The 13149-nt window shown below is 36.5% G+C and overlaps 2 protein-coding genes across 2 annotated transcripts; one reads left to right on the top strand and one right to left on the bottom strand.

Annotated features, from left to right (window-relative positions):
- Positions 1-427: 427 nt before the first annotated feature.
- LOC128007619 (uncharacterized) lies at positions 428-4293 on the bottom strand. The gene is made up of 3 exons (XM_052592822.1): positions 2936-4293; positions 2412-2563; positions 428-1809 (listed from the first exon to the last, which is right to left on the bottom strand). Exons 1-3 carry the CDS (start codon positions 2991-2993, stop codon positions 1342-1344), a joined length of 678 nt encoding a protein of 225 aa, XP_052448782.1. The 5' UTR covers positions 2994-4293; the 3' UTR covers positions 428-1341.
- Positions 4294-5472: 1179 nt separating this feature from the next.
- On the top strand, positions 5473-12822 carry LOC128007400 (serine/threonine-protein kinase TAO3). Its single transcript, XM_052592805.1, has 8 exons — positions 5473-5612; positions 7101-7337; positions 7904-8032; positions 8253-8456; positions 9194-9433; positions 9584-9796; positions 10563-10745; positions 10890-12822. The coding sequence occupies exons 2-8, from the start codon at positions 7152-7154 to the stop codon at positions 11049-11051; spliced, it is 1317 nt and encodes a 438-aa protein (XP_052448765.1). The 5' UTR covers positions 5473-5612; positions 7101-7151; the 3' UTR covers positions 11052-12822.
- The last annotated feature ends 327 nt before the right edge of the window (positions 12823-13149 follow it).

Below are 13149 nucleotides of genomic sequence, written 5' to 3'. Positions count from 1 at the left end.
AGCATAATAAAACGTGTTCAACAAAATGGGAACTGCTGATTAAGCATTTTGTTTTCTTGTCCCTGGTTTTTCCTGAAAAACGTTGCCATGCAGAACTTGACCTATAATGAATCTTCCTACTTCTATTTCCACAGAAGCGTGTGACTAGAGCAAAGTGCCTGAGGTGACATTTTTTCTTTACTGCAATCAGCCACTCACAACATTTAATTAATAAAACAGATTTTAACATATTAATTATTGATACCATGTCTCCTTAGTGGTTATGTTCTTTGGTATGATATGACACTATGATATTACTATTATGATATAATATTACTGTTTATGCCATGATTTTGTTGTTATTTAAAGTGTCAGCAGTATACTGAAAGGAAAGAAAGGAAGAAGCACTTTTGAATTTCCACGAATGCAACTTGTGCAACAACATCTGTAGAGTGTAAGAGCAAGTACAGACGTTTATTTTTGAAAGTATCAATGCAAAATAATTTATCATTACATACCATACATACTGGTTTCATATAAATAAGTATCAAAATATATACATACATTCATAATTACAACATTCCTCAAAAGCATTCATAGTTGTCCTGAGTGAAATGTTCAGACCGTAGTCTGTTAATTGTAAAGGGAATGGCTTGAGATTCACTCACATCGACACAAACACACAATCATATCTTGTGATGGGGAGACGGCTAGTCAGTTTTTTTTTCCACTTTCTGATGTGGTGAAATGAATGCGTCATTATGGGCTCCTATCAGTCTTTTGCACTTCCTGCCTTGTAAAATGGTCTCAGCTGAAGGCTATGTCTTAGATAGAACATATACATCATACTAGGTCATTCAGGTCATGCTATAGATGTTAGCATTAACCACAAAAGCCAATATGGCCAACGTGTGACATCACAGCTTAATACTGCAAATTTCTGTGTAATCAAAACTTTGTCTGTGACGACATACATAACATCATAGAGTGTTGCAAAGAAATCCTGAGTAACTTGTGGTTTTGAGACTTCTTTCTTGAAGGGCAGAAGTTATCACATCCTGTTATGCTGTATACAGTTTTGATGAAAATATTTTTTTCTGTCAAATAATTAAAGGAATCATGACAGTTCTTTCTTGTCAGACAGATCCATTCTTGTCCAAATGGAAGTAAAAAATTGGTATGAATTAACTGTTTTTTCCATATATATATATATGAATAAGTTAGAACAAAAATAAATTATATTAATAAATATAATCAACAACAGAAAAAAACATACTCTGTCCATCTCTTTAACAGTTATAGATATGCAACAATAAATATGAATAAATTATGTAAATACTGTTTCATGTCACAAAACACACTTTAGTTCAAGAGCCATTTCTGGTCCTTTTTTCTGCACATTTTCCTCTTTTTAAGAGACCTCTGTTCTTGAACTGCTTTGCTAAGGAGCTCCTGAAGCCGAGACAGGACAATGCATCCATAGGCTTTCTGCTGGAAAATATTTTGTGCAGGGGGAATTCCTGTTGGCCTTTCAGCTGGCTCAGGAATGGGTATATTTGGCTGCAGGAATTCTAAGATACAGTTCACCCTCACAGCAATGTGGTGAACATGTGTAATCATCCTGTTAAGCCCCTCCGCCACAGGGTTGGTTGGAGGATTTAAGTCTGTCTGCTGCTCCATCACTGTCTTCATGTGCGGCAGAAACTCTTTCAGGTGGGTGTAAACACTCAAGATGCGCTGCGATATGGTCTGGCCAGAGACTGTTGATACTGGAACATTGTCCAATTGCATATCACAGATCAGGTCTGCAAAATCTCCCTGACTGGCTTTCTGAAAGAGAGAAGACAAGAGTCTATAAGAACCCTGGTTGATTCATATCTATCTATCGGCCTGTCTGTCAGTCAGTCAGTCTATCTCTTGATTTTTAGTTGCTTTGTCTTATGAAAAATATTTTAAGTCATCTTGAGGCCCCCTAGTGGGCCTGGTTAAGAACCAGTGACCTAGACAGAAATTGATTTTTAAAAATAAACCCACTCTGACACCTAACCCCATTCAGTGTCATGAATTGTCTTTTGCATGACCCATATATGACCCATACCTAAATTTGGCTATTATTCTGAAAGACTCATTTCCACATTATTGTGTATTCTTGAACAGTTTTTACTGTAAAAGGGTTAAATTTAAAGTTCCCACATACTCCCACCCACTCTCAAAACAGCCCAGTTTTGTAAATGGAAGGAATCACCTCATTGTACTGTATGTGGAAACCACCCAAGCAACTGTTGACCATATTAGGCTTACATTGTCAGAGCATCTCTTCTTTGATGTACCAATCAATGTACCAACAACTGATTTAGGACCACTGACATAAATGTTGATTGCAAGGTTAACAATTATACTTTCAAAACAATAACTAGAAAGAGAGTACTTACATATGTTTCTAAGAGCTCTTTCGTCCTCTTGCTCATTAACCTGGTGAGCCTCAGACTATGCTGAAGAAGCTGGCTGCAGCTTTCGTTCTTGCATGACACTGTTGGATGCACTAACTCAACAGCAATCAAAATGAGGACAGGGAGGATCATTCCTGAATTAAAAAAAAAAAAAAGTAAATAAAGTAATGTTCTACAAATCACCTAAGCTCAAGTCAAAACATTCGTATTTTATGGTGCACCCTTTCACAGATACAATAGGAGATCTTTAGTTTCATATTCAATGGACTCAGAATGACCAGATGTCCATCTTAGGAGTGCACATGCATATATACTGTATATATATATAATCAGTATACATAAAACAATCAAATGCAACATACTTTAACAAATATGCTTGTTTTGTTTATGTATATTGTAATTGGGTTATAAATCGAATCACAGCATTAACAGTGTTCCATGCTTGACCATTGTTAAGCATCATAGTAAACATATTGTTATGTGTGCAGTGCAGCTGTGATACTTACTGAATGTTGCTTGTGATCTCTGAGATAGGCAGACCACGTTCCTGACATGACAATGCATTCTCCGTTCACAGACAAAGTTTCAAACTGGTCATGATCACAACTCTGAAAATGTTTTTAAAGACTGAAACCACACATTTGCAATTGGAAGGAAATGACGCAGCCAGCATTCTGAGGCAACAGTTCCCAGAATTTTTTTCTTTTTGCGTCTTCATTATCACATGTACTATGTGTAATGTTGCCTCCTTTAGTAGCCACCCATATCTCCCTATGTGATGCAGAGTCTGGATAGTTTGAGCAATAATGTTGATTTGTCATAGCTAATTTACGCCTGATGTCAGACAAGCTCATAAGTATAGATGTCATGAGATTGTACTCATACCTCTCATATCTTAAAAAGATTTTTATGTTGCACAATTCTACATGACCACTGAATCTCTCGTTTTAGTGTAACATAAAATAGGTAGATTAACTTTATTTTTTAACATTTATGCAAGTATATCCTTGGATTTTGAGATCACATTTTCAGACTTTTTTTTTTTTACATTGTGTTATCATCGTTTTCAGTCAATAACATTGCTCCAAATTTGACAATGCCATGCTAAAAGCAACAAAATTAGAAAAGGAACCACCATCCAACACAGTGCTCTTCCACCCTTGCTCTGAACTCTGTGCCTTATGCTTCAACAGGAAGTAGTCTTTGTAATAGGAAGGTAGTTTCTCAACATTAGATTTTCACTGATACCTTTCGATCTTTTGACGCAAAAGCACAAAGTTGGGAATTTCAGCCACTTATCAGCTTCAGACAAGGAAGGAAGATGACAAACATTCTGCTGTGCTTTGATTTTCTGCACTTCTATTAAACTTTTGTGTGATGCAATGACATATTTATTGCATGCAGAATGACTAAAGTGGACAAAACTTGCATCTGATGTTAACTGAGCTAAGCTTGTTTTGACCCCTTTTGACTCAGGTCTACAAGGGAAACCCCAGAGCCAAAAGTTTAGAACTTGCCGAATTCACTATAGTCCCCCAATTAAAGGCTGATCTCACAGCCACATCTGTAATAATACATTCATATGCTTAAGTCAAATAAATGTAATTTCTTGGGTAAGAATTCTGTTTGTTCATGCATAAGCATGACACTGATGTGGTAAGTCACAGGGGAAATCAGTGTCTTCTCAGCAAAACACAGGTAATAGTAATTCAGTACCTGGTACTTTCCAAAATTCTTACCAAAAAAGCCATGCACTATAGGTAAAGTATCATGGCAATGAGGATAAACTGGAAGTGTTGGATTTGCCCTTTTATGCTGTCTGTGGTCACATTCCCCTGTATTCGTATTGTTGTTTTAACATCCTAGGTTTTGGATGTGGGTGTGGCAGCCCAGTCTTCAGAACAGAATCCCCCCCCCCCCCCCCCCTTAATGTTTATCAGCTTCAGTCAACTCTTTGGAAGTGTGACTGTGAAAATTCAGTAGTATTTTATATTTGGGCCAAAAAGATCAAAGACAATTTCTGTTAACCTCTAAACCTCACAGGAAGTGCTTTACTTGACAGTCTGAGGAAATTCCCTATACTCTTCTTTATGTATTTCTCATAATTGCCTATTTAGGCTTTTAGTCTGAATTCACCAAAACAAGATTACATAGACTCTGACCTTGTTGTTGCAACAGAGCTAATAAAAATTATAATATGTTGCAAGTGAACATATATATATATATATATATATATATATATATATATATATATATATATATATATATATATATATATAGCCTATATATATATGTTGTCGTGTTTTTATTTATAATTTATAATTAGAGCAATGTTCTATTCAACATATTAGTAATCTATCTATCTATCTATCTATCTATCTATACATACATACATACATACATACATACATATATATATCGGACTCGCTGATTAATGACTCAATCAGCTGCATGAACAGTCGATCGTGTGATGCTACTTGCCATGTAAAATAGCTTCCAGAAGACTACATCATTTTAATCACAATTCCCAAATAAACAATTGATTTCTTTACATGTAAAACTTTTTAAATCAGCACAAACATTCACTAAGGGTGCGTTGAAGGGTGTTGGGAACGATACAAGTTTAAGACGCGTGCACGAGCACACACGTTCTTTCCGCTGATTGCCCGTGGTAGACATTGCGTAACTCACTCTATCCCAACGGATCTGTTTGCTTCCTCCTCCTCCTCCTCCTCCTCCTTCTTCTCAGGAAGTGCAGCCGCTAGTCTGAAGAGAGGCTCCGGACTCCCGCTCTCGCTGTACCGAGCGACTCGCGCGTCATCCATCGCGATGCCCTGCCTGCTTTTGCAGGCACCCGTGAGCGCCATACGCCAGTAACAGATGAAGGGTGAAGAGGATGCGCTGGAAGCAGGAGGCTGTATGCGGGCAGCAGGGAGACGCAGCGGCATCATCCTCATCCTCAGCAGCAGCAGCAGCAGCAGCAGGGCGCTCGGTTAGCTCCCACCCCCACTCGCTTCGTCTTTTCCTCCCCCCCTGCAGAAGCATGCTTGCGTGAGGGATGAGGCTGGAGACAGGGACATCAGGCCAGAGCTGCGGCCTTCTTCTTTTCACAAGAGCCGGGCTCGCCATCATAGCAGCAGCAGCATCTGCCAACGCTTTGCCATCATCACACCAGCATCTTTGGTAGGCAGCCCATCTCTCCTCTTCCGCTCGCCGTTTTTGCATAAGAAATGCCATGGTCATCCACTCAACCCCACATCAGTAGCCATGGCAACCACATCCTGTTAATAAGCGCTTTTTCATCCCCTCCATGTCTTTATATCTCTGGAGCGCAGGCTTATTTTACGCCTAATTTTTGTTGTAGTAAAGATATCCATTTGTTGTGATTTGGAGCTCTTTTCTGGAGCTGTACATGATGTACACTGCTTTTTTTCTCCCTCCACATCTATAGATCTTGCTCAGAATGCAAACCAAGTCAGACGTTTATAAATAAATAATTAAATATATATATATATATATATAGAGAGAGAGAGAGAGAGAGAGAGAGAGAGAGAGAGAGAGAGAGAGAGAGAGAGTGTGCGTGTGAGAGAGAGAGAGTTCATAATTAAAACAGCATATTTGCATTTTGATTCAGTCAGTGTCACTATTATCGCCATTATATTTCACTCAGGCACAGTGTGTTCAACCCATCAAGATGAAGCTGATTAATAATTTTCTTCTTCATTGCAAAATTATATGATGCTAAACACTAATAGTACAACGTGAAAGAGATGATTGTGATAAAAAGTTATACGTTTAATATCTGTATTGCTCAATGATATGTGTAATGCAGGCTTCATAATATCTGGTAGCTGACATGTGCTAAAATGTAACATCTAATATAATTTTACTTTATTCAGAATTTTGCTTCTTTTTTTTTATAATTTGCATGCATGCCGTTTTTATGATCTCATATTAAATGAATAATTACATAGAACATTTTTACTATCAAAATTAATTTACCACACCACAGGATCAAAATGAACTAATCATTATTATAATGTGATAAAGAACAGTGAAACACCAAAAGGGGAAATCTATATCTATATCTATATCTATACAATACATTTTCTTTATGCATGCTTATCAATTTTAAAATAAAATTTTGATATTAATGAACTCATTATGCATCAACTTTTCATGTATTCAGTAGCTTCTGTTGTCCAAAGTTTTATAGATGCTTCTTAAAAACATGGAGATTTTTGTTTTATTGGTCCATTCTGTAATATCATGCTAGCAGTGAGCAAAAAACATACTTTGAATATTTTTCAAAGAAAATGTCAATGTATAATATTTCAAACAATGCAGATCATTATATTCATAATTGCTCTGATGGGACCAGAAAATGGCACAAACAAGATGAAGTATACACTTCTTTTTATTGGTCATATAATAATTAATATATGTTTACATATTTATACATTTTGAAAGTTATAAATAAATCATAACATCAAAAAAAAAAAAAATGACAAGAAAGTAACTTACTTTACAGAACTGGTCATTGTAAGGAAAACTATTAACTAATAGTTATGTTAAGATCTCACATCAAAAAAATAAAAAATAAAATAAAAATAATAAAAATTCTTGCTCACCTTACTTGATCTTTGACCCCAACACACTGTGTGTTTGCAGGTCAGTGAGCAGATCCAGGAGCATGAGCAGGAAGTTGTGTGGCGTGAGCAGATGTCAGGGTATAAGCGCATGCGGCGGCAGCACCAGAAGCAGCTGATCGCCCTGGAGAACAGGCTGAAGGCCGAGATGGATGAGCACAAGCTCCGGCTGCAGAAGGAAGTGGAGACCCAGGCCAATAACACCTACATTGAACTGGAGCGGCTGGCCAAGAAGCAAGCTGCACAACTGGACAAGGAGGTGTGTGCTCCTGCTTCACACACTGTGGACAGGGTCATGAAAAGTTTGCAAGATGTCACATTTTTGTCTCTTAGTCAATATCTATTATATGGTCAACATGCAGTAGTGTCCAAAGATTGAAGACCACATTAAAACCCTGGAATGCAAAATCGAATTTGAACTTGGAATTAAACAGAAAGTTGTAACAGTTTGAAAGATGTAGAACAAAGAATGTTATGAATTCAGATTATTATGAAATATTTACATTTTCCCAGGCTTTAGTATTATCAAACAAGCACATTTGTGACATTGATCACATGAAGTCCTTTGTACAGGCGCTCAGCTTGAGTACTGCTGTGATTAAAACAAAAGGTAAAAGAAATTTTGCCGTTAAAATGCCTTTTCATGATCTGTAATAAAACATAACTTAAATAGAAACCATGGTGACAAAATATTATCAGTTTACTAATGCACAGCTGACCACAGTGAACTTTTTGTGATACTTATCCTCCTTTTGGGCCTAGATGATTAATTTGTATGTGGTTAATGCTGCAAAACCAGATGTTATTTCTTTTGTCTCTCAAAAGATGAAATCCTCGGCAGCTGAAGAAAAAAGAATCCAGCAACAGATCTTGGTCCAACAGAAGAAGGAACTGACCACCTTCTTGGACACACAGAAAAAGCAGTACAGACTATGCAGAGAAAGAATGAAAGAGGTGAGATCAGGACAGTCAATAAATCCACAGAACATGGTACAAACCCAGGACAACTTTTAATATATAGGCCCTCCTTTTCTGTGCCTAAATAAGAATTTTTAGTGGGCATCCTTTGTCACAGGGCCCTGAATGATGTCAGACCAATTGTACCTGTAAATGGCTATATTCTACTGACACATTTTTGCAGTAAACATCATTTAATGTGATCTGTATACAATAGGAAATGAATGAAGACTCCGATACACCAAAAGAAGAGAAACAGGAGCGCTTGTCACGGCATAAAGAAACAATGCAGCGCTCCCAGGCTGAGGAGGAGGCCCAGCTGCTGAACCAGCAAAGACTGGTTTACGAAAGGAGCTGCCGTGCTCTAAAAAGAAGAAGCCTTATCAAGAAGCACGAGTTTGAACAAGAGCAAATGCGGGAGGCAAGAAATTACATTTCACAACAAAGAAAGTTTCAAGCACATTGTTTTGTTCTTGTGAATTTTGAGGATTAATTTAGACATATCCATATACTTCCATTCAAAAGTTTGAGTGTATGTAATTTGTATTCATGTCATTTTAAAATATCTCTTTTATATTTAAAACATTTTAAAATGTAATTTATTCCTGTGATGGTAAAGCTGAATTTCCAGCATCATTACTCCAGTCTTCAGCATCACACGATCCTTCAGAAATCATTTTAATATGCTGATTTTGCTTAAGTAACATTTCTTATTATCAATGTTGAAAACTGTTTTAATTTTAAGTGCTGCTTACAATTTTTGTGGAACTGTTATTTTTATGGAATATTTTCTTAGAATTCTTAAATGAATGGAAAGCATTTATTTGAAACAAAACTTTTCTAAAAATGTAAAAGTCTTTACTGTCACTTTGAATTTATTTAATGCATCCTTGCTAAACAAAAGTATTAATTTTATTTAAAAACCAAATCTTACCCCAAACTGTTGAAAGGTAGTTTGAGTATATTATATATAGTGATGTATATTGTTGAACACACTTTCTTTCGCGATTTCAAGTCTGAAATCTGTTTCCAAAATCACAAAAAACAGATCTTAATTTTTATACACATTCTTTTTAAAAAACGTTATCCTTTTTTTTTGTTGATGTTGTTCAAACAATTTAAACAGTATTCATAAATGACTTACTCTTTGTGTTAAAGGAGCTTAACAAGAAGAAGACACAAAAAGAAATGGAGCATGCATTGATGATCAGGCAGGATGAGTCCACCCAAGAGCTGGAACAGCGGCATCTACAAACCTTACAAAGGCTAAGCTTTGAGCTGATGCGCCACCAGCATCAAACTGAGTTGGAGAACCAGGAGGAGTACAACGGTCGACGGCAGAGGGAGCTCCACAGGAAGCATGCACTGGAACGCCGAGAGCAGCCCAGGAACCTTAAGGTAAACTTTACAGTTTGTAATGGTAGGTAGAACTTTCGAAAAATATAAAGGAAAGAAAATGGACATAAAGAAAAGCGAAAAGCACAATTGTATTTAGCTTTTGAATGATGCATTGTAAAAAAAAACCTAAGGAATCTCCTCTCATTATAGACATTGGAAATGCAGATCAAAAAGCAATTCCAAGATACTTGTAAGGTGCAAAACAAGCAGTACAAAGCTCTGAGGAACCATCAGCTAGAGGTCTCCCCCAAGAGTGACCACAAAGCCATCCTGAAGTCTCTGAAGGAAGAACAGACCCGCAAGCTTGCACAGCTGGCAGAGCAATATGAGCAGAGCATTAATGAGATGATGGCCTCTCAATCGGTAAAGTACACAGGCACCAGACAAAAACTACCATTTCATGGCGAACCCACACAATTTGAGCTTGCATCCTAGGTTATGAACTCGAATCTTTGATGAATCTGACAGTATTTACTAAGTTAGTTTAGGATTTATACACAAGCATTTTTCACATTGCTTTTTTTGTAACCAGAGAGAACCTGATAAAATAGAGATTATTTCCATATCTTTAGTGGGAAACGTTTCAAAGAGCAGCTACTGGCCAAAACCATTTAAGAGATTTCCCTCTAGTGGCTACAGAGAGAAATGACTTTCCACAACCAAGCCAAAAATTCTACTTGCACCATCAGTTTTCCAAATGAAAACGGATCTTATTGTTAAGCGTTATATTGCTGCTTATATATGAAATATTGTTTCTACTGACTACAATAGAAGATGAGGCATTACACAATATTATCTACATCAAACCATATATGATATACTCTTATAGTTTTTGTTGAACTTTTAAATGTGACTTTATTTCTATATTTTCTGTTTTCATTTGAATTGTAGTTAATGTTTTAGTAATTTAGTATATATTTTGTAAATTTCTACATAGTTTTTATCACGTTTAAGGTTTAGTTGATTTAGTTTTAGTTATTTTAGTGAAATAAAATGTTTTTTTTAAAATGGTATTTCAGTTAATATTTATTTTATTTCAAGTAATATATTATTATAATTTTTTTTTATTAACCCTGCAATTACCCCCCTTAGTGTTTGAGATAATAATTGCAGCATGTAACACTCTCAGTTAAGTTTAGATGAAGAGCAGGAGGCTGAATGTCAGGCTTTAAGGCAGCAGCTACATCAGGAGATGGAGCTCCTCGATGCCTATCAAAACAAAACAAAGGCGCAGATGGAGGCCCAACATGAGCATGAGGTGCAGAAGTTGGAACAGAAGGCGTCCTTGCGCCGGGCTCACTTGGAACAAAAGGTGAGCTGTTTTACTTAATTAAAACATTTTTTAACAGTAAATAAACCTGTGTAATTCATAGGATTGATTTGCCCATAACTGGTCAAATAAATAAATAATACCTGAAATCCCAAGTAAACCATTTGCCCACACCTCTGTACTCAGATTGAAGAAGAGCTGGCCTCACTTCACAAGGAACGGACTGAAAAAATCAAGCATTTATTTGAGCGTCAAGAGCGAGAACTGGAGATGTTTGATTTGGAGAGTGCACGGCTAGGATTCGGAAGCTTGGCCTCATTTGACTTTCCCACGGATGAGGCCAGATGATCCAACGGAAATCGACGGGACTGTTCAACACTGATGTCTTTGGACACATTGTGCCTGCACTGTCCCTGATTGTTGGATTTACCAAGATCACCCAAACAGTGACAATGCTGGATCAGTATCTTATAACTCATATCGGCTGTGAGAACTAGGCTGAGATTCTGAGAGGAGAAACTAAACAGCCACAGACACAAAAAAAGCGGTTTGGTGATGCATCACTGAGCTTCTTAAACCAAGAAGAAATATCTAGACAAACTGACCTTTTCTCCATGCCATTGTCCCACTTTTGGTATTAAATTAGTAATTCAGGATATTTTAGTACAAGTAAGCACTTTGATATGTCAAGTATGATCCCATCATGTGAGGTGGAATGCCTTTGGTGTCATCAAAGGACATTACGACTGTAGAATGTGTCCTGCGTCTTCACCGTGGCTATTAGCTGTTTTGTATGTATCACAGAGAATGTGACAACTGTTGATGAAAACTTTACGCAGAAGCAGTGTCTGATTTTAAAATATGGTGAATACATTTAATTAATTTCATATTGTGGAACCCACGCTTTATTTCTTTTTTACTTAGAAAAAAAAGGGGGGTGGGGGATGATGGGACAAAAAAAAAAAGAAACAAATGTATTCATTGTTCAGTATCCTAAATGAATTGGCATTAGTTTTATCAGGATGTGGATTTATTACATTGAATCAGTTCTTTCAGAGTTACTGGTATTATTGCATGCACTTTAAAAGACAAATTCAGGTTGTGAAGTGGAGCATGAATCTGTCCGAGATTTTAGCCGTGTACAAATAAAAGTGGTCATAGCAGTTTTGTTTTCATGGCTATTGATACTGAACATAAGCTTTATCTTTGATATAAATACCCGCCAAATTGCCAGATGCCTTTAAGTTATGTTGATGAATGTTTTTGTTCTCCTTATTTTGCACAATTTGTTGAATTGTGATTCATTCAATGTGGACTTGTCACTGCTCTTGTACAGGGGAAATGTTGCAATTTGTGTTAAACAAATTTTATATAAATATTTGTATATGATAACCTAAATAGGGTTTACATATGTATTGATCAATCATTGCCAACGAAGATCTATGGAACTGTTGTTCAGTGGAGGCAGAGGAATGCAAACTTATTTTTGTAAGTAAAACAGAAAGTAACTTATATTCTCATGCATCATGTGACAGCCTACATGTCTGGTGGAGCGATAATGCGAACGCCTCTGTGTAACAGAGTTCATGGCTTGCTGTCATTTAAGAAAGACACCACTCCAGCAGCTAGTAGAAGGGGTTCAGTTGATTCTTAATTCACAACAACATGTTCTTTATAGGCAGATTTGTGGTGTGTAATAAAAGATTCTTTGGTCCTGACCAAATACTATCTTTTATAAACTTCTGACATTATTCATTCATGAGTGTCTCATAATGTTTTATCAGTGATAATCAGGATGATTTCCTGCTATTGTCATTTAAGGCCTCTTCTCCGGCAAAGCCATTGTATAAACTGCAGTTGCACAAATGAAGTGATGTTTAAACAAATAAACACAATGAAGTTTTGATCGGCTAATGGCATGCTGAGAAAAATTGAGCAGTTTTTTTTTTTTTTTTTGAGTTATAGACCATTAGATTATTTATTTGTGTATTGTGGTTGCTGATGTTAATGAAACAGGAGATCTGCATTTCTGTCCATTTTCTAGTGCATAATGTTCAGTAGTGCAGTTCTCTATGCTCTTGAACAACTGTAAATATGATAAAAGACACTGTGTAACTGATATCCTGTCCTCTCCATGTCAGTTCAAGGTACTTTTGGCTTCACATTCTACTCCGATAATCATCTTTGATTTGCTTCTCATCTGTAGCACTTCTTCCTCCGTTCTCTCAGCCCCTTTATGTTTAGTACATGATTAATTTTTGCTAGTTTTAAATGTAAAAACCTATAAAATGAGGGAAGCTATAATACAGAACCTTAATAGGCCTATTGTTTATATTATAATCACAGGGTTTAAATAATATTAATGTGAACACCTGTGGAATATTATTGGCAATGTTTAATTATTTAGGTGTTTTTACCATCATTTCCTCAGAATAGAGTCATACAA

The sequence above is a fragment of the Carassius gibelio genome, chromosome A5 (genome assembly GCF_023724105.1).
Source record: "Carassius gibelio isolate Cgi1373 ecotype wild population from Czech Republic chromosome A5, carGib1.2-hapl.c, whole genome shotgun sequence".
NCBI classification, from domain to species: domain Eukaryota; kingdom Metazoa; phylum Chordata; class Actinopteri; order Cypriniformes; family Cyprinidae; genus Carassius; species Carassius gibelio.
The sequence above is the reverse complement of the archived record's forward strand: the minus strand, read 5'-3'. Positions and strand labels throughout refer to the sequence as shown.

Bases quoted from the DNA above. Each gene is read 5' to 3' on its own strand.
- LOC128007619 (XM_052592822.1), bottom strand. From the start codon at position 2,993: ATGCATTGTCATGTCAGGAACGTGGTCTGCCTATCTCAGAGATCACAA. The intron at 2,564-2,935 runs GTAAGTATCACA...TTTTTAATTCAG, and splicing joins GAGATCACAAGCAACATTCA to GAATGATCCTCCCTGTCCTC. The intron at 1,810-2,411 runs GTAAGTACTCTC...TCTCTCTTTCAG, and splicing joins AAGAGCTCTTAGAAACATAT to AAAGCCAGTCAGGGAGATTT.
- LOC128007400 (XM_052592805.1), top strand. From the start codon at position 7,152: ATGTCAGGGTATAAGCGCATGCGGCGGCAGCACCAGAAGCAGCTGATC. The intron at 7,338-7,903 runs GTGTGTGCTCCT...GTCTCTCAAAAG, and splicing joins CTGCACAACTGGACAAGGAG to ATGAAATCCTCGGCAGCTGA. The intron at 8,457-9,193 runs GCAAGAAATTAC...TTTGTGTTAAAG, and splicing joins AACAAGAGCAAATGCGGGAG to GAGCTTAACAAGAAGAAGAC.